The sequence below is a fragment of the Ammospiza caudacuta genome, chromosome 5 (assembly GCF_027887145.1).
Source record: "Ammospiza caudacuta isolate bAmmCau1 chromosome 5, bAmmCau1.pri, whole genome shotgun sequence".
In the NCBI taxonomy this organism is placed as follows: Eukaryota; Metazoa; Chordata; class Aves; order Passeriformes; family Passerellidae; genus Ammospiza; species Ammospiza caudacuta.
Window position 1 is genome coordinate 38,147,681 of NC_080597.1, and position 24,279 is coordinate 38,171,959.

Here is a 24,279-nt window from a genome sequence, read left to right on the forward strand (position 1 = left end):
ATGGCCTATGTTCTTTTACAAGTTTCATAAGAATTTCTTCCTGTTGGTAGTCCTACTCTAGTCAGCTGGTCTGCTTACAAAGCAAACTCCTCAGTGACTAAAACTGGCATAAATTGGCCAAGTACAATCCACAGAAACTGCAACTATAAAAGTAAACATGTGTTAGTGAAATATTTATAACATTTTCAGCCCAGGTACAACATTGAAACAGTTTAATCAATTTTGTTTACTGGTTTATAACAACTAATACAGGGCCTGTGCTAGCTATTACTTTGCCATGACTGCAGTTCTGTGCCTCAAACTACATTCATCCCATTGATTTCAGGTGGGATTATCTACAAAAGACTATATCTACCTAAATGCTGCACTGGCAAACAAAGTAAGGAATGAAAGAAAATCTTCTGTTATTCCCTACACAGATGTGTCTCCAGTCACACAGCAAGAGTGGATCTGCTTTGCCTAAGGCAACTCTCACTGTCATTTGTAAGACTAGTGGGTAGAAAGGTAGGTATGGATGCTACCACAAAAAATAATTTTTAATCAATAAGAGCCCAAACATACAGAGAATAATCACTTCCTTTGCAGAACTCACCAAGTAATCTATCACTCCCCTAGTAAAAAAGCCCCCCCCCAAAAAAAACTAAACAATCACCCCCAAAACAACCTCTAATCTTTCAGACAGCACAGTAAAACTGTTATGTTCTCCCAAATCTGGGAAAGAGCTTCCCAATTGCAATGCAAATTGGTCAGCAAATAGTCCCCTTTTTTTTTCTGATACTGCTACAGTTTAGTTGGGAATACTACCCTTTCAGGACAACATCAACTTGCACAACCCCTATTACCTTGACAGAGGGAGGGCCACCATGAGGATGAGGAATAGCTCGGCTCCTGCCTTTCTCACTCCTCTGGACAATGGGCAGTGCTGTGCTGTGTCTGCAGTCCTCAAACCAGATGCCCATTCCCTTTCATGTGCCCCAGCAGTCAATATAGACTGAGAGCTGGACAGAACTTCCTACAAGAGGGGTCTTTTTGAAACTGAATGGCAGACACAAACCATTATTTTCCTAATTTTATGAAATGGTGGAAGTTTATGTAAGGATTGTAAATGCCCACAATTTCAAATATTGAGACATGCAATTGAATAGCTAGGTCACTGAATGCCTTTCACCTCTCAATATAACTTTGAAAACTATCTGTGCTCCACATAGGCCCCACATTGCACACAGGAAACCACCAGTCACCTAGGTGACCTTTGGGTGCTACCTCAAGAGCCAGTCTGACAACACAGCAAGATTTTATCAAGACATCTTTGGTTACAGCAAGATGCAAATTTTAGCTGCTGTCTTTGACAGAGGAAGAACTAGCTGGCAAAGCAGAGATTAATTCCAAACAGGTTTGCAACCAGTTTGCATTCATAGCTGAGAAAAACAATAATCAAGTACTCAGATACCAGATGACACATCCTCTTTGCCTTTTAACTCAACATCCTGAATGATAAAAACTTCTGGTCTATCAAGGAAGAGGAACCATAACCTTGACCTGTTTCCTACTAGGTGGGTGCTGCAGGAACTTTGTCTTGGAAAGGTTCAACCACAGTTCAGCACAGGTTTGTATGTCAGCCTGCTTTTAGAGTTTTTTGCCTCTGATAAGGAGCTTTTTATGCCAGTACTCTTAAAATTAAGGGAACACATTTTCCAACATATAAGGCCTAACAACAACAGACAAGAAAGAATTTTGCTTATATTGATTTTTACCAAAGGATACAGAGTTAAACTTTTCCTGTAAAACACTGCAATCCTAGAATTTCTAGGATAGGTAGTCTGCAATAGCGGCTGAAATTTCTAAATGAGACATTAAAAAATTCAACATTTATTGATACAATACCCTAAGTTTTCCAATGTAAAGTTTATGGAAATTATTATTTCTAATTAAAAGAAAATAAATTATTTGAATAATGAACTTATACACACAGTCCTATATCAGTACAGGCAAAATGAGATACTTCAGGAGAGAAGCAAGAGGATAGCTGATTGCTAGAAATTATTCTTTTATAGGGCACTGTATACTCCAAAATTACAACATTCCAAGTAATCAGTATAATTTTAAAGGAATATCCAATATCTATGTCAGATTGAGAACATCCTTATAATCACATGAGAAACTCAAGGTAACATGGATGACAAAAGAATACTCAAAACAGAGCCAGACCTAAAACCAAGTGAAATAATAAATACAAAATTGTCTTTTAATTGATAAAGAATTTTACTTTAGACACTAACTGTAAGCAATTTGAAACAATACAAAAAACCCCACAAGCTTTAGCTAACAATCATAAAGTAACAAAGACTGAAAAACCAAAGCAAACTAAAATAGTTTGTTTTTAATCTATTGAACATTGCCTTGTTTGAAAGAATAAGCTATAATTTCTCTACAGCTCTGTCCTTGGTACTTCACAGTATTAAAATATATGGTTTTCTCAGTAAAACAAAAAACAAAGAAAGGTCATTTTATGCTGATTTAATACCCTATGAAATTTAGTTGAAATCACCAGAACTACATAGCACTGAGAACACAAATATAAGATGTTCATAATCAGGCAAACCTTCAAATGTAAATTATGTAGTTATGTATTAATGCATTTTAAATTTCTTTAAATGGCAAAAGCAGCTGTAACTCAGAGCCATAAGGTATAAGCCAAAAACCAAAAATACAGCACTGAATTCAGTCATTCATCTAGTCTGTTAAATTCTTTGGATGTTAATGTATTAGTAGTCAACTTCTAAACAAATCTCACATTTCAATTTATTGAAAAAGAAGTAAAGAGATCAAGAGCTTCTGCTTATGCAGCTTCTCTCTTTGATTGTTATCCATTAAAATTGTGAGTTAAACCTTAATAATTTTTTCTTCAGCAGAGAGCACTTGGATTTGTTACTGCTATGAGTGAACAATGAGCTGCACATGCCAATAATTTGCATCAAATACCAAGGCACAGGTGCTTAGAAACAATAATGAACATGTGAAACACATACAGTGCTTCTAAATAACTATAAAGATACCTTTTTCCTGAAGTTCTATGGAGTGATTATTTTCGTTTCAAAGGCACATACTGAAAACCAGAAACAGCAAAACTGACTGGCCTCTTGTAAGCACATATAAGACACATTTCCATTAGAGAAATGCTAATGGAAAGGATTTTTGTAAAAGGCTCCCACAGAACTACATGCCAAGGATGGGTTTAACTTGCAAAGGGGCTCTTGAGAGTTTGTGCTTAAAAGAATTGATTCATTTGTGTACTATTAAAGGATACTTCATTTACCATCTATTTTTCAGGCTGGATATTTAAGCATCCAACACTGACAAGGCCTACAAAAAGAAAAACATGATGCAAGCTTTTTAAACTACTGTTAAATAATTGAAGGTTTTGTAAAGCTTGTTGTAAGAATAAGGGATTCTATTGTATTCAATGGAGTAGTAGAAAGGCTAAGAATTAAACTTCACTTGTTATGCCCTATATATTCCAACCAGCATTTTTGTTAAAATCCTTCCACAAAAATTCAGTAGAATTTCAAAAACTCCTCTGTTCAAAAACAGAGATGAAAGTTTATAGACATATATTTTGTGGATCAATGGAAAACTGGAAGACTAGCAGCTTATTCTGAGAATAGTGAAAAGACTGAAGTCTGATTTCTTTTATGTCCCTGTCTTTATCATCCAGCCCCCTTTCCTCTTCTTACCCTGGTATTAACTTCAGCTTCTCTCTACAACACAGTAAGAGACAAAAGTACTGTACAGGCATACAAAAAATTTAATGGTTATAATTTTCACCTTCAAAACAAATAGCATATAGGAAATATGCATGTATCAATCTTGTAACTTTCTTTCCTACAATCTTCCGCTGTGTTCAGAAGTTATTTTTTAAATATGTGCAGAAGTTTTGTCTTAAAAATATGTTTTTCATACTCCTCATTGCCTAACAGAGAGGGAAATGCTGCACGTACATGTATTTGTGTAACTAAATGATTAGTAAAAACACACATATTATAAAATACGGATTTCATTCTGGAAAATAAATTCTATCATTAAATTATTTTGAGTTTCATCAATTCATTTGCTGATCTGCAAGACAAATTAATGAAATGGTCAACTTCTTCCTTTTTAAGCAAGGAAAAATTAGTCAAAAATACTATTATGATAAATTTCATTTTCGCATATTATAAGCACTCATTTTAAACTGTACTTACAGGGAGAACATTAATTTTTAATTGATTGATTTATCTGAAGAGGCTTACTATTTGAACGCAGCTTTTGCACATTTTGTGTATCCTACAGACACATTTTTCTGTTGCATGCAGGATATTATCTTCCAACAGCCACCTGTGGAATGGCAGTCACTGGATTCTGTCCTCCACACACATCACGAAACAAGAGCATATGGCTGGTGGAGGTGACCAGCCTGTGGTGCAGCAGAGCTCTGCTCCAGGCCTTGTGCTGGCTGGGTCATGGCAGGAGGGGCAGGAAGGACAAGAAGTGCTGAGCAAGATGCCCAGGTGGGAGAGCCAGGAATCAGTTCCTCCCCATGGAACACACGGCACCATCCCACCTCAGCGCGAAGCTTGGCATGGCGCTCGCTTCCATCTTCGTGATTTGGTACATTAATGAGAAGGGAAATCTTTTCCCCTGATGAGTAATTATTTTGATGCTCATGTTATTTATCCTCTTACTCACCTGCAACAGGGTTCAAGTAATTAAACTTTATGTAACCTATGCTGCTCTGAAGTCAGTCACAGGAGAAAAGTAATTTGCTGTTTTAACATTTCAGACCTCTGGAGCTAATGGAAGGGTATTTGTCTATGCTTAGAAATGCTTACACCCACTCTGCTCACCAAGTGTTATTCAGACTTAAAAAAGAAGTCTAAATAACACCTCACTATTTAATTGAGTCTCAAACAGATGGAGGGCTACAGCTCACAACTCATCTATTGGTACTTTTTAAGTGTAGGGGTTTTTTTTCTTCTTTTAGAGCAAACAGATTTGTAAGTTTACCTTGCCCATACTCATTACATGAATACACGACAATGTTGACCGAGAAAAAATCCTGCCCACCCCACAGTTTAAGGAGCACAATTAATGAAATTACTATTAGAAAGCAACAAAAACCATCATCTCAATTTCCAGCAAGTAAATCAGTAGGTCTCTTCACAACAGTTTTCAAAGACAATTCAACCCCAGGAAAGCCACGCATACTTACAAATTATAAAGCATATCAGCCATGTTGCTGCGGTAGTACAAGGCATTTCTATAGGCGCTTTCAGCTTCAGAAATCTTGCTCTGGCTCTTGAGAACATTTCCAAGGTTACCCCATGCTGTCAAGAGGAGAAAACAGTATTCATAAAGAGCTACAATCCAATTACACATGACAGAGTATGCAAGTATCAGGAAGTTTCTTAGGGAGACAAACCCCACAAAGGAACTATTTTTATGGAACAGGAGGTGAGGTTGGTTATTTTTTTTCCCCAGCCCTCTGGTTCTCTGCATCTTACTGTGAGACTCACATTTCACAGAGGTGATTTACATGCACTCTGAATGCATACAGCTTTCAGTTGGCAAAAGGAAGTTTTTTACAAAAATATGTCTCTAGAAATTACTGTAAGCAAGGGAAAGGACCACTTTATTTCATACCACCTATAAATAAATACAAATATTCAGGATCAAATGTGGAAGTGAGGCATCTTTCTAGTTTTAACTTTTTTTTTTAAACCTGCTGACTCGAAACAGCAAAAAAGTTTTCCAGAGTAGACACAGTCCTCACTTAAGTATTAAAATTGGACATATGACACAGGAATTGAAAGAACAGTTAGGTAAGTAAATAGGATTAAAAATATGCCATATGGATATAAACATACTACACAGATCACTAAAATCCATTTTTTTCTACTAGAAAAGCATTTGGTCCCTTTCCATACAATTTATTATGTTACACAATGTGCTTTTATAGCCCATCTATAAAGGACTTTAGGTAAAAAAAAAAATATTTAAAGCTCCACATGTGTTCCCTTTGCAGTTTTGTTGAGTGGCACAAAAGCTACTTTAAAAAGGAAATGGAACTAACATTTTATGAAAACACGACCTCTGCTACTCAGAATTTAGGAAGCTAATTTAACTGGCACTACAATTATAGTGTGTGTGAACATGAAAAAAAACCACATTATGCTTATAAATGCAAAGCTGTTTCATAAAAAAAGTTTTACTTTCACCCCTTTTAAAATGAAAGAAACCAATGGAAAGATGACGTGTGTCCTTTCCACCAAACACAATATATCAGAATATTCTCCCCTCCAGATGCACTTAAACATCAGCTTCAGTAGCAACAAACTCTGATACATCAGTTGAGCCCTTTTCTTTTTTCAAGAATTTGCATCACTTCTGACTAATGCAAAATTTCAAGGTAATGTTAATGTAACACTGCTATGTAGGTTGATAATTGACACAGGCATTTTTTCCTTAGAAATTGCATCACTTCCAAGCTGCTGTGGTTTGTTGCAGAATCATCCTACCACAGGGATGGAAACACCAGCAAATACAGAATTTCCTCTGAGCAAAATAAACTAGTCATTGCTAGAAAAAAAAATTAATAAATCTATTTAGAATTCATAAAAATCATGTAATTCAACTGAGCACATCATAGTCTGTAAATCAAAGAAAGAAAATATGTGCAATATTTCCATAAGAAAATGAGCTATCACTTCTGTGAGTCAATTCTTTTTAGCCTAGTATTTAATGAGAAATAATTTATCAATATTTATTTATCAATAAATCAACAAAAGTCACAAAATGTTCCATAATTTTGAAATATAGCTGCTAAAACTACTCTCAGGTTCACTCAACTTTTACGCTTGGCTAGCAGAATTCTGAAATTTCCCCATTTTTTTACAGCTACTCTTCCCTTTTTACACAGAGAAAACAGTCTGCAAGTACCAATGAAAGTGACTAGCCAGTCTATAGGCATTAACCCTTGGAAGAAAACCACAGACTTATATATTATTTTTTAAATTAATTTGTGAAGGTATAACCTTATTTTGCTTCTGCAGTAAAGGAGCATCCAGTTTCCCATAACTGCATGTTCCATATAATCTATAGGGACTTTTGTTTTCACTCTAATCTCCCATAACAGAGCATTACATCAAATGACAATTTGATTTATTGATAACAATCTCCTGCCACATAGTTATTGACTCCCAACCATTCTGAAGCTCAGTAAATACAAGTATGCACAAAAAGATGATTCAGTTCATCTCTTCATCTGTCAGACTGGAAAGACACTGTTAACACTGTTAGTTTAATAGTTTCTCCTCTACAATTCATTTCACGCAATGGGTTCTAACAGTTATCTGAGTTAATTTTTAAGACAATGTTTTTAAGACAACATAATTTTTAACAATATTATAATGTACATTTTGCAAAATAATCTGTATCAAATTTTTAATATAAATCAATAATTAATCTACACTATTTAATTTTAAATTTATTCAATTTAGACTTTTGTCTAAACTTGCAAAACTGTGAATAACTAACCTTATGTGATGCACTAGAAGAAGTGGCAATAGCAGAAAACAGCAAACATAAAACATGATAATCTGACATTTATCATTAATGGAAACAAGAAAACCAAGGTCTTTTCATTTATCCAAACCAGATGAATTTGATAGAACAAATTCACTTCTATTTAAATACAGAAGTAGTTAGAAGAATGATCTAGCTCTGGCTGGTGATGAAGCTGCATTGAACACGTGTAGAGAAGATACTCATACAGCCTAGAAATTATGAACAGCTAATATCTGCAGCAACCACGTCCTCTTGGGTGTTGGTATATGAGCAAGAGTGAAAGAGGATGGTGTACATACATGGAGCAGAGGCTACATGAGCTACTCAAGGAACTTCACTCCTGCTTTGTCTTAAGTAATGCAACTAACCTTCAAGGGAAAAAAGGACTTTAATTACTAGCTTCCATATCTTAAAACTTTTTATTCAAAACTGTAACAGCACTATTTCAACTCTAGGCACATTCAGAAACAGAAGCAAGGTTATATCTAAATGAATCTACATTCCTGTTAAAAGCCCACCCTATTATTCCAACTAAATTCTAGCACTCAACTATTTTCCGTTTGTACATAGTAAGAAAAGAAAAATAAATATTCTTAAAAGAAAAAGAAACTAGGTCAGTAATCCTGGAATTTAGAATGGATGTTTATTCCAATTATTCTTTATAAATATTTTTCACATAATATCTATATTAGCTAAGTTGCAAAAGGCAACATTTAACATTCAGAAAATACTAAGGCATACATATATATGCCACATTTTAATCTTTAATTCAAAATTTACATTTTGCCATATTCAAGACCCTATTGAGCATAAGAGAAAAAGGAAGCTGTGAATGAAAGAGCTTGCAATATTTCCCTTTTGCCTGCTGCTTAATTCCCTGTCCATAGAAAATGAGACCGAAACAGACCCAGGTCTTTAAGAAATAATATTCCATCCTAGCATTGGAACAAATCTAACTTTCTACAAAACAAGTCAGTCCATTCAAATTTTACTTAATTGCTTAATTTTCCATAGATCATACTCAATATTAAAAATTAAATCCATTTAATCACTTTTATCATTAGTCAAGTATAATCTGAATAATCTCCTAATGCTTGAGAACTCCTCTCTTATTTACATGTCTTTGCAGGAAAAAGAAACTTTTCAAAGGGATTTTGTTCTTCTGTTTGTTGTTTGGGGTTGGTTTTTTTGTTTTTGTTTTTTTAAGAGCAGAAGAAATTACGCAGCACTAAGTAGGAAAATAAATAGTTGTTAAGTTGTTATAATTTTGGCCATATCAAACTAGACCTCTATTAAACTTTAAAGATTGCATTTACACCACCTTACAGTGAGAGTAGCTCAAGTTCTCAGGCATTCAATTGCTTTCAAAATGAAAATGAATATAAAAAAATGTTATTTTCATGTTTAACATGCTTAACTTCTCAACTATCTCTGTGAAAGTGACAATTAAGATTTAACAAGACTGAAAAATACCCAGCTGGTATATTAAACTTTCTCCAAGCACTTTCATGCTGTAAAAGTGCAAGACCAACAGCAAAACAAGGACAACGTTGTCTAATCTAATCTGCCTGGATTTAAGAAGCACATTTTCTAAAGAAAACTAGTAAACTTTCAGCTTTCAACAGAGCTATGAAAACAAGTGAGAAATGGAAATTAACGTCTACAAACGTCTTCATTTAAATAAAACATTCCCTTTCTACTGAGCTAAAGATCACGCTGTTATTCAGTGAAGATAATGAAGCAACAAAGTGTCCTAGAAGAGCAGTCAGATGGGTTGAAAGCATGTATGTTGATTTCCTGATTCAGAAGTTTGCTTTAAATTAAAAAAAAATTAATATCGCAAATCATTAACAAATATAGCCCAAAGTATTAAATTCTGACTCCCACCTGGCACCCCTATATAATCCATGAAAAATTAGGTAATACTGTAAACTATTGAACTATTTGTAAACTGCCATTCTATTAATATATCTGTTATTCAAAAACTTCTGCTGAAACATGAAGAGGAAAAAATCCAACTACAATTGCCTAATAAATCACTCAAATACATCCTGGTAAACATTTTAAAATATCATAGCAAAGAAAAGGAAAATTCTGCCTTTCCTTGTATATTATGAAAACATACTTGAAAGGTAATGGAAAAAAATGCAAGACTTAAAAAAATTAATACATGACATTCACTATTCACATGAAATTGCTGCGGTTTGGTAATACTGTTCTCACCTTATCCCATCAAACTTACTCACGCAAGTTATTCCACAAATTGTTGAATGCATTAAGGAGCATGAACCAGATTATTATTTGAGTAAAATAAACTACTTGAACAAAAACTGAAGTATTTAGGGAACCGCTCAGTAATTTGTAATCAGCTTGTCAGCAGTTCTAAACTAGAACCTTCAGCTCACAGAAAAAAGCACATCAAGCCAAGAAAACCTCTATTCAGCTTTAGAGATATTTGTGTATTATTTATGATTCTTTAGCTTGTGAAATTAGAAACAACAGTTCAAGTTTGCATTCCCTCTGTTTAAAATCCTTCTACATTTCTTCTGACTTGTTTATGAAAAAGAAGTGAATGACAATTAGAATCTCAATTATTTTCTTCAGTAGTGTTTAAGGATGAAGTGATGTTGGTCCCAAAAGAAAAGCCTTCACTTTGTTCTTCAAGAGGAAAACAGTTTCACCAACAGAGAAATGACAGGCTTCCCCAAGAAAACCTCTGAAAGTTCAACTGCAGACTCATAAAAATGTAATGAAAAGATTTCAACATCGAAAACAAAACAGAGCCACTACCACTCGCAAAGACAGCAAGAAGATCAACTAGATCATGTTTATTACGTGGTTTGAGAATGGAAAAATTCAGCTAAATGCTACACGTTGCTACTTTCAGTGGGACAGTTTTTGCTTTAACTTCTGTACTACAGTTTGTATAAGGGATTTATATTTTTCCTGTTATTCCAAAGGAATAATGATTTTTTTCAAAATATGTAATAAATGCATGCATATAATTTTCAATAATATTCCTCTAAAAACTTCACTCATTCATAGAACATTTTGATCAAGTTACTTCCTCTTGCTAACTTAACCACAAAAACTGCCCAATTTCTTGTTTCCTAAAGGGCTAATGGTTTCTACATAACCATAATTTATGTATTTAATCTACTTTACACATTGATTTTTTTTACATCGATGGGTATGTGGCAATGTTGAGACAGACTGTGTTAGAGCTCTATCACCTCTTAACTTTTACATATTGTTCTATTTATTAGGGTTGTTATTTATAGCATTTGCTCAACAGTTCATCTGTTGATCAATTGTAAGGGTTTTGTAATGACAGCAGGTGAAAGAAAAACAGAATTGAAAACTATGCACTGCTTTGAAAGCTATCCAGCAACATGTCAGCATGGGCACTAACCAACCCACACTTGGCAGGCAGAGCTTCGGTCTTGTTTCTCAGTTGTGAAACCCCGATGCAAATGAATGTGGACTCATGGCCTGTTCTACTGCTGATACACCCTCTTCATCCTCCATGTTACAGAAATTAACTCTTCCTCTTCAAAGGATAGAATGATTCTGACAGCTCAGTGAACCTAAGAGATGAGACCAAGCAGCTGCTACTGTTCTTTGGCTTCACCATTACCTACCACCCTACAGCCAATCAAGTTTGTCACGGCCTCCCTCATGCTAAAATGATTTTTGTGAAGAGTAGGGTACAAAGCAGACAACTAAACTGATCCAAGTTAGGGAGAACAATGAGAAAAGGATGACATCTGATCTAATCACGGTTCTGTTCACAGCAGAGCCCAATCTTGCCTTTGCACAGCTTTGTTAGCTAAGTGTGCATTGCAAGTGTGTGAACATCTTAAGACATTACTGCCACAAAGCTCCCATTCCATTTAACTTCACAATGTTCAGGAACAGAGCTGTGAACAGTGTTGATCTAAAACTCTCATTATATGAGGAACTGTATTTAATTGAGGCAATGGATATAAATCATGCAAGAAAATGAAAGGAGCAGAAAAATACAAGTGGAACAAGAGGACACGTCTGTGCAGCCCAGTCATCTCAGGATGAACCCTGAGGAGCTCTTCAAAGCTTCAGAGTGACTCAGGCAAAGAGGGGATCATGTACTAAATTTGTCAAATTATGTAACCTCCTTAACAGTAGGCTTTAAAAAAATTATCTATGATACATTCAAAATTATCACTTATGTCCCAAGTGATCAACTGCACTCCAGCCTCTTGCAGCAATGGCAGGATGCACTGAAATGTCAGCCCTGGTCCTTCAAGCTATGAGTAGATGGACCATTGTTGGCTTCCTTCCAGAAAAGGCAAACAGTGAGCACAGTGTCCTGGGAACATCCCAGGAGCCATGGCAAAAAGAAAATCAGCAGAAAATCAGAAATTTGGGTTTGTCAAACCAAGAGAATCTTCACATGTGCTCAAATTACATATGTCAGACTTGGGAAATGCAAATTACTTCATATCCAGGTAGCAGGCTTTTCGTAACACTTCAAGTTGTCTGGTTTTGTTTGTTTTGCTTTAAATCACTTAGAAAAGCAAGAGAAGAGCCTGTGAGGCTTTGCCAGCCAATACATATGCCCATTGGTATGGAAATATTGGTGGCAAGAAGGAAGGTAGGTCATAAAATTACCTCTTTCATTTATCAGTGAAACTAATTAAAGACACTACAACTATCGACTAGCATCTTTACTGGTCCACATTCAAAATACCTTCTGTATTTTAAGATCTCAAAGAAAAGTTACGTGAGCTAGAGCATTTAAGGATAGAGAAGAAAATGGCATTGAGAATTCAGTCATTCTATTTCATGATCTCTGCAATTTAAAACAAAACCATGTGCAAGCCTCTTGTGCACACTGTAATGGCATCAGCCATCATATACTTTTTGGATGCATGAGGATTGGCAATAACGATAGTTCAGGCTTAAGTAACAAAACCTCCCATTGCAAAGGAGGGGTATTTGAAATCTTAAAATACTTGTATTTATCTATCTACACTAGGACTTTACCCTACCACACGTGGTATAAAAAGACATATATGTAGATTACTGCACTGTCCATATTAAACAAATGTAAGTGGACTTAAATATGTACTGATACAAAATCCATGACAGGTAGGAAAATGATGACATGTAACTCACTGCAAAAATTTTAAATAAGGAGGAATTTCTCCAAGTTGTCAAATTTTGAAAAGAATATAAAATAATGAAACAATTGGATTATTATCTAATGCACTTAAATAAACATGCTCTGCTTGAGAACCAATCCAGATAATCTCATTTTCCTCTAATTAGAAGTAACTCCTTCTCTGAAAAAATCCTCAGGCTAATTCTGCAGAATGCACAATTATGGACCAAAGGTCTCTCTTTTAATCAAACTGGAAAATAAAATCTATCATTTTCTGACAAAAAAAAAATTATGCCATATTGCTTGATATGCTACAAAAATTCATCATGCCAAAGCTGATTCCTCCTTGACTGAACCTGTTTGGTTTTTTTCCCACCACACTGTAGATTTTAGCCCAGATGAGATTTTGCAGAGTATCTTGGGGAAGACAGGGTGTCACCCTAGTTTTTAAAGATTTTTTAAGCCTTCTGATGTTGACATTCTTGTAGTGAACTTTCTCACACATTTTCTGTAAATAACTCATTGTTTTGCATTCTTTTATGGAGGAGGAGAGAGTTGATAGACTGTTAGTTTGACCAGTGTCATTGGATAGGTGTCACTGCCACCCTCCAATCCACTGTCACTTTTGGAAAACTATAAATGTTGGAGTCAGAAAATAAACTTCCCTTTTTCCTTACCTTGAGAACAGCAGTGTGTGCTTGTGTTCTTTCGTGTCCTACAGTGACAACAGGGGAAGACGTAACAGTCGGATTGGCCCATGTCTCAATGTCTCATGTTTGTTTCTTTAAAAAAGCCTAGCTATTAGTTAGTAATACTTTTTTTCCTATCCCTCTACACTTTAAGATTCACAGATTAGAGATGCTGTTGCACGACACTCCAAGTGGAAAACAACAAATCCTTGTTTCCAGACCTCTACACATATATATATAAAGGAAGACTATCAGGCTTTCTCATATCCCGCTGAAGGAGAAGCACATCCCACCCTGACTTGGGTTTCAGAGGAAATTACAGCACTACTAAAGAACTGGAAGAGAGAACACTGTCGCTGCAGAGTAAATTCAGAGTTTGAATCGAACTGTAAACCACCCTCCTTCAGCTCTCCACCATATTTGGCATAACCAGACTGTTTTGCTGGGGGAGGGCTGCCTGTGGCATGCTCAAATGCCCTAAGTAACTATGGCTGCTTCCCAAACAACTTACAAATGCCCATTCCTTCTACACTATTTCATCATCCAGAGCAGCCCAACCATCCATTTAGAGAGCCCCAAACTGTTTCCAGGGAGTAGGCTTTTTATTTAACTTTCAAACAATTCTATGTGGTTGATTTGAGCCAACTCTTTTAAAGCTGTGTCTTAGTTCTGACCAGAACAGAGTTATTTTTACAGGAGCCAGGCAAGGTGGTGCCTGTAGTCCCAGCTACCCTGGCAGGCATAGCCAGACCCTAAGGTTACTCTCCTATCACCTGCAAGATAGAGAAAGCATTTGGGAGAGCCTGGGTGGGGACACTGATTTGGGGAGCAGTATTCCTAAACCAAAACAAGCTTTTAAGAGTTGCAGATAAAAACGTATTTCCATTTTATTTTAAGAACTTGGAAAAATCCTGTAGGACATTTATCCTTCAAATTCTGATGTTTTTGTTATGAACAGAGACCCCAGACTTATCACAGTATATCCTGCATAATTCCTGTATAACAGACTTATATAGCCATATAACATTATATATCATAAATGATATTTTTAATGTGCAATTCTAACCTATGATTTTGTTACCTAAATAGGATCATTATATATGCCATACAGTAGCTGTTACAAAGGTTCTCACTGGTGGCTGGGAACATTTTACACTATTGAAAAATTATATACCTTAAAGTAATTTCTTCTTTAAAAAGTCATTAAAGCTGAAAATTATTATAGAAGTAAAGGAAAGTATCCATGCAACATTTAGTCAAAAAAGACTTAAGTATCAGAAAGTTCTGGCAAAGATATTGGGAAAATGGATGATTATTTGTTATTATGTTTCTCTGACAATTTCTAAAAACATTAACTAAAAAGAATATCAAGAATCACCATAATGACTATACATTCTGATATATATCAGCCTAGGAGAGATATTATACTGCTATAAATACAGAGAGGTTTTAAAACAACCATGAACCATCAAAAAACAATTCTAGTCTTATGGTAATAGGTAATATGAGCTCCATTCCAGAGAGCAAAATTGAGATTAAAGTGGTTACTTCAAAGACTAAAGAAGATTTAATTAGCAAAACTAATTCATGAATACCTAACTCCAGATGGTATGCTCATATCACTGGTATTTGTTAACAGTGATAATACACAAAACTTTTAAGTGTACTTATCAGCAGGTCTTATATGTTTAAAGTCTGATGTTTTATATGGCAATCTGTGCACTGAAATCACTTTCTCTCCCCAAATCTACATTTTCTATTCAGTGCAATCACACTGCTTATTTTATTATTGGCATTAAATGAGGCTAAGGAAAAAGAAATAACTACTGTACAGAGCAATATTTTGGGCTGTTGGGCTAAAAACTGGTTGGAGTTTTACTGACAAGCTACATGTTAAAAATTTGAATATACGCACCAAAACACTGAAAGGCAAATTCCAAATGCTCAAACTATTTTTAAATGCGCAATGTAATATTTATTAGGACACACACTGCTATACTTAGGAGGTACAAAGAATGTGTAGTGAACAGCAAGCTGTGTGTCACAGCAATAGCTATTGAAAGCTCTAAAGGTATTAGAGGAGAGTATTAGGTATTAGAGTTGTCAGCACAACGTAAGCTTTTAATAATGAGCGTATCTGAAGAATGCTGTACCTTAAAATATTTCATTTCCTTTGGTTTCCAGTCACCAGTAGTGATTAAAAAACAATAATAATAATGGAAAATAATGTTTTATTGCATCTTTTTTGTTTGTGTGGGAAATACAGTTTCTCTACCTAGCTTAGTACAAAATATAGTAACTATTTTTCCTCACTGAACTGAGGTGAATTTTTAGTTAAGCATCTGCTCTTTATAGCAGGTCAACTATTTCCTGGAAGGATCCTTAAACTCTACTTGCAAATGTAATGGCACCAGGAGACTAAAATTTCATCAGTAAATATGACCAAGCAACTAATACCTCTGTGGCAGTCTAGCAGTTTAAGCCTCTCTATTTTCTACTTCTTTAATCAGTGTCTGTCCCAGGTATAGGAAATATATCATAATGATCTTCCATGTTCAGACGTGGACTGCAAGGCCCAGAGGAAGATTATCCTTTTTGAAGCTTATTTTTGGTACCACAGGGAAAACTAGAGTTAATGAGACGTAATAAGCACAATTATTTTGTGTGCCATTGCAATTTTATATTAAACACAAGGTAATCATCACCACAGAATGACCCTCAGTCTCACTGAAAAAGATGTGACAGCTACCACCCACTTTTAAATTTTTTATTTGTTTTTACACTTTGGGAGGCTTCCTTTGCTATAAAAGAACTTTCAGATAATGAGAATTACTTCATATCACTTGGGCTGCTCATTAAGTTGAAGGCAGAACAGAGAAACACTTGTGTCTTTCCCTCCCTACGGTCAAAACATGCACACACCCACTTCAGAATCCATAAACTAAATTAGTCAGTCCTGCATATTTCTCCCTCAAGTGCTGACAAACTGTAACAAGGTACTGCTTGGATCACTTTAAAGTTATTTGAAATACTAGTCATAACCAGAACAGCAGAATAAGACCAGTAAAGATGCAGCTAAGGCATCCCAAGTCCTCACAAGGACTCCCTCAGCCAAGGGATGGCAGCTGCCTGCCACGCAGTGAGGCAGCCAGCAAAGCTGGCACACACAGGGTAATTTGGAGACAGCTTCACCACCTTCTTCTCACTTGACTCTCCTACGGTGCATTTTCAGGTTTTTTTAAGAGATAATCCACGCTCATGCTTTTGAGTATTTTTCCCACATTGTCAGTGATTGACAAAAACAGCCTGGAGAAATGTAAACTGCAGAAAGGCTGTGGCTGCCTGCAGGAGTAGAGGCTTTCTCACCTGCGGCAGAACACAACTCTGCCTGCACTGCCTGCAAGGTACCCTGAAGGGACCAGAGGAAAGTACCAGTGAGGTGATTATCACCCATTTCTTCCCTGAGGATTGAAGATGGAGAAGCTGCTGAATATGTTTGCCTCCAAGTCCCACAGCAGCAGATAAGATTGTAATCTTACACATATCACAGCACAGAGAACCTGGTAATAAACCACCACCACACGAGACAGCTCCATTTCCAAAGCAGTTCAGCCACATTAGCACACAAATGCACCCATGCTAAAAGCTTGCCTCAACAAATGCCCTTACGACTACAGCACATCGGCTCAGTGTTGCACAGCAGTCAGCCATCAGTGGCATTCAGCCTGCTAGACCAGAATACAGATGGATCTGGAACAAAACACTCATCTTTTTGCTTTAGTAAAGCTGGTCTTCACAGATTCCTATTTCTTTATCAGTTTCCACACTGTGAGTTTTTCGAGGGATGTCTCATTGCTTTTTAGATTACGACAGAAGCAGCTCTTGTTCAGAAGAAGCTCTTTGCAGGAGATGAGAGAAAAAGCAGAACTATCAGGGAAAATTATCCTTCTACTCCACAATTTTCAGAAGTAAGAAAATACTATTGAGGAGAAACTTGCTACCAGCTGAGGAAAGCAGAGAAATGACGAGTGACAGCTTCTTCTTAGTAGCCTAAAAATAAGGAAAAACACTTCTCCACTCTGCTGTTTTACTGAGCAGCCCATTGTCCCACTCTCTGAATAGCCTATTTATCACTAGAATCCATAAAATTAGAAAAAAGAGGCAAACAAAAAATAAATTGTTTTTCCTATGTCAACCTCATTTAATTAGTGAAGAGTAGTTTGAATTGTTGATCTCCTATTGCTTTGGCAGGATTGGCAGCCAGTCTAGTCCAGTCAGGCTTGCCTGACTATATGAGAAATAGAAAATGAAATTAGCATAGTCAAAGCCAAGGATAATTTTAGAAATATTTACAATAATGAATAGAGTTGGGTGACAGGTCACATTAGCTAGGGGCGTCGTATACCCAGCCTTGTTGCAATGTATGTGGGCTAGTAAATATTCAGCAGAAGTTTAACAGGATATTTTAAGCAGATTTATTTAAGTCAGCTCAGTCATGTCTATATCACTGCTTGACATACTGTCTTTGCTTTTACACATCTTACAAGACACTTAATGTCAGCTTATATGGCAAGAAACCAGACGATCATGTACACACGAGCCTGTGCATACTGAGATGTGTAGATGAAAACAGCTCATCTTGTCTCCTGGGAGCATAATACCCAGTAGTCGAATTTCCAGACAATGCTGCAGCCAATCCTACTACTGGGCAAAAAGAAGCATGTTGGGGTTTTTTTTGATCACAAAATCTGCCTCATTGCATGCAGAGAACTAATAATGTCTGGGCATCTCCACCAAGGACAAAAATTGAACATGCATTAACTAACCAAGTGCATACACACTTTTCTTTCCAAGGAATTCCAGTGTTTTAATACAAGTTTTTACTGTCACTAAACTTGCACCTCTCAGAGCTTTATATAATCACTCTGGTGTGCTGGCCCACTGTTCAGTTACTTCATTTCTTGCTCTCCTGTGGTAGTTTTGAAAAAAAAGCAAAACAAATGGGATGTGCTTGTTCACAATTTAAAAAACTCACTTACTGCAGCAACAAGTCAAGTAATTTTCCTAGGGTGAGAAAGTATATGAAGAAGAGTTACAAAATCAGACTGACAATCTACTAAAATGCTGCTTTGCTGGGCATTTTATCTGCCAAATCTACTTTTTCACTCTCTATCAGCTCACAGTAACCACCTGCATTTGCCTCTTACCATCACAACTTTTAGACTATGGCATGATACAGCTGTCTAATCAAAATGCACAACTCTATCAGCAGATGACTTCACATCACATAAGGGGTTTCACTGAAAAAACTCAAGTACTCAAGCACTGTCAAATTTTTCTTTCACAGACAGGCAAAGCAATCAACTAATCCCTTCTCACTTCTAATGAACTGTGAATAAGGAAGGCTTAGTCAATATCTACATTGCACTCACAGGTGATATTCTGACCATTCTCATATAAACTTGCATTTGTGCCAAGAGCAGCACAGCCAGGCAGCATGGAGTTCAGGATCCAAGCTGGATCTGCCATACATGCTTGAAACCACAGAGCTGCAGCTAAACATTGTTGTTGATACCTAAACTGGCAGGCTTACTGCCTGTTTGGGTATGTTTACACTAGCTGTGGTCACATCTCATTACAGCATAGATATAACCTTTGAGACGTGGCTGGGCAATGTTACAAATAGCTGATATTTACACATGAGCAGGAAGGCATAAGTATTTGACAATAACTCTTTACAGTACTCGTAGGCAAGGGGAACTACAGTAATTTCCTAGGCTGAATTATACCTGACTTCATTTCCTCATTTTTATTATGTAGTATTGACATTATTTGCATCAGATAAAATAAAGGAACAGCACTTCCCTGATACTGTCCTTTACTACTTCTTATATTTTCTAATCAGAGAAAACAGAACATTTGGTAAACTCACAAAAAATGCTCATTAGCTTGCTATATACCAAATTCCAAATGGAAAAACACCAGGGTGGGCTCTATAATACTAATAGTGCATCTTTAATTTCAAAACACAGAACTAATACCACTGAAAAAGAAAGTATCCCGTTACCTTAGGGTCTCCTTTTCTCCATGTCAATGCCAAACCTGTAACACCTAATCAAAACACATTCCTGCTTTTCCCCATCTTTTACTAATGTACATACCACTGCAACTTGAAATGACATTTCCTAAAATATTCTCTTTAGATGTTGCTAGTAAAATCAGACAATTCAAAGGCAAAGACAGACAGGAATAAGTAAAACATTCACCATAAAGAGCAAAAATTACCTTTAGCAGGGTTTACTTTTATCCCTGACCTATACAGCATCTCCTCATTCTGCCAGTCCCCATTCCTGACAACAGTCTTGAGTCCATAGAAAACAATTAATGCAGCAGTGGAACAAAAAACCAAGTTCTTCAGAAAGCGCTTTTGGGCTTTGACATAAAGGGCCCTGACACCTACTGTAACCAGCAGGCAGAAGCCCATACTAGGAACATACAGCACACGCTCTGCTATTACAAAGCCAACATAGAAAAACAGGTTTGTGGCAGGAACGAAGGGCACTATTAACAAAGAGAGAGACAGAATGACAATGTTCTCAGTTGAAGGAAGCTGCAGTTTCTGAATTTCATGCTTTTTTAGGCCATTCTCTTCTTTTGATGCAAAGCTTGACTTCACCTCCAGTGTCTTGTACTCCATCTCTGGGTGACAGCTATGCCCATTAGCATTTTGCTTGCCATTCATTACAGTTTTCCCATTGAATTCTCTCTCATTGCTGGAGCCCTTCAAGCTAAAGTAGGCAAGGAGGAGGAGTCCTGCATAGAAGGCCACAGTGTGTAGATTCCTCCAGTCGCTGACTGCTTTTAGAAGAGGCACAGCATCCATGGACCAGTCAAAGCTGAGGGTATCTGGGCACAGCAACAGCCAGAGGTTCTTGGTTGGCAAGTAAAAGAAGGTCAGGGTACGTGTGAGAAAACTGTCTGAGTCAGCTGCTGGATTGTCAGAGTTAGAAAAACTTGGGGGCCTGTTGCCCATCCAGTACAAGCGAACACCCAGCAGTGCAGTTCCCCAGGAGGTCAATAAGCCAATGCTGAAGAAAAGGGTCAAATTCTTTCTCTGAAAGAAAAAGAAAAAGCATAAATCAACACTAGGTATCTATTTGTGTAAATTATACACAACAAAGAATCAAGAAAATATCTGATAGAACTCTTTTTCAGTAATGGAAACAAACACAATAGATCTCCATCTCTGACATTTGGATCGTGCCATGTTGGGGTACATTGTTGACTACAGACAAAAGAAAATTAGTCTTTCATTTAACCTCTATCAAGAATGCATCACAGTCAAGCCTTCAGATATTTTAGGGCTGTCAGTCATTGCTCAATATTTAGTTGTATAATGCTTTTGAAACTCTTATTTTAGAGGAGTTTATAGAATCTTACATTAGTTCCTACATAATCTTCTGGCTGTGACCAAAACACGAGTTTGCCTTAGCTAGATTTAAAGTCTGAAGAATGTTCCAGATCTATTTTCTTCAATCAGAGTCTCTCCCCGAGGCATTTCACTAGAGAACCAATTAAAATTTCCAAGAAAGCGAGAGAGGAAAACAGGCTCAGATTCCATATTTAGGTCTGCTAGCTCCTACCTATTAACTTGGAGCCTTCAGCTCTACCTACTCCGAAGTCCCACTTCATTTTCTATAAAACACAAAAAGTTTCACCTTCATATGAGGAAGGGCTTCTTTACATTGAGAGTGGCAGAGCACTGGAACAGGCTGCCCAGGGATGTTGTGGATTCTTGTTCTCTGGAGATATTCAAAACCCACCTGGATTTGTTCCTGGACAGCCTGCTCTAGGTGATCCTGCCTTGGCAGGGGGATTTGAGCTGGACAATCTCCAGAGGTCCTTTCCAACCCTAACGATTCTGTGATCTCAGAGCCAAAAAACACACTGGTTTTTTTTTCCTCAAGCACACCATAATAAACAGTCCAAAACTTTTCACATCTTTATATGTATCTAAATAAAATTATGGGAAGCACACAGCTCACTCCACCTACCAATGTCATCATGCTAGCAGCTTGAAGGATCTGCACTTATTTATGGAACAGCAGAACATTTTCCAGCAGAAGCTGCTTCTTGGGTAAGCTCTGCTCTCGATTACATGGGCACCCTAAATGAAAGCTGGTTTACATTAATGTCTCTCGATGTAAAAGCTAAAATATATGGGGTTTTTATATTTCAATTTCTTAGATGCCTTTTGTAAGGAAAGAAAAAAAACCTATTTGCCAAATAGTTACAGATACAGATTAAGTGCTTTGATTATCTTTTCCCCATTATTAGAAAGAATTATTTGTGAATAATTTTTCATTTAATTAGGTTTGATTTTCCATCTCACACTACACATTTGTGGGATGATTATTCAATGTTTACTTAGTTATTCAGAAGCAGAACCTAACAGTAGAATGCTTTATCTTATTTCTACAAAACAATTTTTCTTCTTTGTGGGTGGGATCAACCCTTGATATCATAAATTACAGATGATTGCGTTGCTTCATTTTAGGTCAATTACTAATAGTTTTCTACAGTTTACTGATATTTTCCTAAGAAGACACATTCCAGTAATGATAATTTATAGTTTATCTTATAATGTATCAGGAAGAAATTTATGCATTTTGCATTTCTACAGAGTTCCTCCTTGTGAAGTTTAAAATATTAAACATCAGTTAGATTCATTAATTCAGTTATGCTACATTACGGAATTTATTGGAGGCATTAGTAGGGAACAAACAAATTTATAATGGGAACATTCATGCACTTGGATTGTGAGCATGTAAAAAATGCTGGCACTTTTTATACACAAAGTAAAGCCTGGATCCAGATTTAATTTGCCATATTAATACCAGTTTGATTTACTAGCTTTTTTACATTCTGGATAATCCACAATGTTTTGGTAATATATCAGCCAAAACCCTCATCTACACATCATCATAACTACATTCCCTGGAAAGCCTATTAGAACAACTTACTTTTATTTTTCAGCTGGGTAATACCTTACAACTCACTTCACACACGGTTTCATCCATGCCTGCCAAAACTATTTAAATGTTTATAATGTTACAAAGCTGTGTAATATAAAGCTGTTATCACTGTTATCACTGAAACTCTCAACTAAGTTTACATTTGGAATAAAAATATTATTCAGATTTCATGGATTTGCATGTATGTCCTCACAGTAAAATCTCACATCCCAGGTTTAACTTGTCCTTTCATTCTCATCATAGTTTTCTACATGACATTTTTTTCTGTCCACCCTTGTGGCTCAGTAATTTTCAAACTCATTTCCTTCAAACATACACATAAAACAACTCTCAAATGTTAAGCATGACCTATTTGCTCTCTCATACATCCTTCTTATGAATCTCTTATGAGGAGGCTGCTAAAACAGAAAGAAGCTGGAAAGTGAAAGATAGTATTTTTTGTTCTTTGACTTAGAAATAGTCTTTTCTGCAAGGCTATGTACCACTTGAAAGACTAAGATATCGCAAATATTAAGGAAGTGAAACTTGATTAACAGATGAAAAGTGAGCTTCCATAGACTGATTAGGCCGCTTTGTTATTTTGTTAATACTTAATTAACAACTGGAAGGAAATCTCACTTTTCTGAAGTCCTAACCATTGAACTTTTCAATTAAATGCCAAGAAAGTTCACATTACAAAGTTCTCTGACAAAACCACGTGAGTGCAAATATGCTATTCCTCATGGATTATAGTGAAATCTACTGAAAATTTTCAGGTCTTCCTCCTATGTTAACCAAATACTAACAACTAGAAGTTTGCCTCTTGCTTCTATCCCAAAAATGTTAACAATCTGTCGGCTCAGAGCTAATCAATCTTCACCGCTGGAGTAACTATTTGCAGCCTCTCTTTTAAGCTTTACACTTAAGATCTGTAATATCTGGATCCTCACACTTGTAGGTTTTACAAAGAACACAGATTATCCACATACAGGATTGTGTGTCATGCTGTAGCAAAACTTTTTTTTACTAATTTTTAATCATTTTACATGATTTTCACATGAAATATCTAAGCACTCACTCATAGAGCTCAGAGATATCTGTGTAGGTTTAGCACCCCAACATAATCATCATTATTCATCTTGCTGTAAGGCACTAGCCAAGTGGAGACTGAGCTCTGGTAGATTCTCAAACTCAGTTAACTGACATCAGGAGTGAAGTGCAAATTTCCTGTTGCTGCCTCAGACAAAAACGGTTTGCATTCTTCCCCAGATTTCACACATGGATCTTTTCAATAGTCAGTAGCTTTACAACCTTTTAAAATTACCTACAAGTTAAGTACAGTTGGCAATAACCTGTATAACACTGACACACCATTGTGAATTTTCAAATTTCAGAGGAGGCTTAGTCTAGAGGCAAGAAAAATCTGTCCCTAACACTTAAACATCTGTCACAACAATTAAAAGCATGATGCCTTTTTCCTTTCTTTTTCTTTTTTTTAGTTTTCAGTTTTCCAATTTCACAGACAGCACTGGCCTAGAAGGGAAAGACAAATTCATTCCCTTTTTTTTCCTCTCTCAACATCCATGATTTTTGCATAGCTTTTATCCCTCTGTGCTAATATAGTCACAGATAAAGGTTTAGCACATATTTTTGCTTTACTTTCTTTAAAGCTTTGGAAGAAAATCATTCCAGCAATTTATTAAAATTAAATAATATCCCAGTAGACTTTTTCCTGCAAAGGAAATGCTTTCAAAATGAACTCTGCTCAGACAAGCACTTTCACTAGTAACTCTTCTGAGCCTCCTGACAGCCTGTGCTACTCTGATCTGAT

General features: G+C 36.3%; 1 protein-coding gene across 1 annotated transcript in view; it reads right to left on the reverse strand.

Annotated features, from left to right (window-relative positions):
• TMTC2 (transmembrane O-mannosyltransferase targeting cadherins 2) overlaps positions 1-24,279 on the reverse strand; it is a 235,249-nt gene that overhangs the window by 75,113 nt on the left and 135,857 nt on the right. Inside the window, exons 3-4 of the mRNA XM_058805380.1 lie at positions 19,720-20,548; positions 5,249-5,363 (exon numbers count right to left, since the gene is read on the reverse strand). Coding sequence (XP_058661363.1) covers positions 5,249-5,363; positions 19,720-20,548 — 944 coding nt within the window. The remainder of the gene's footprint in view (positions 1-5,248; positions 5,364-19,719; positions 20,549-24,279) is intronic.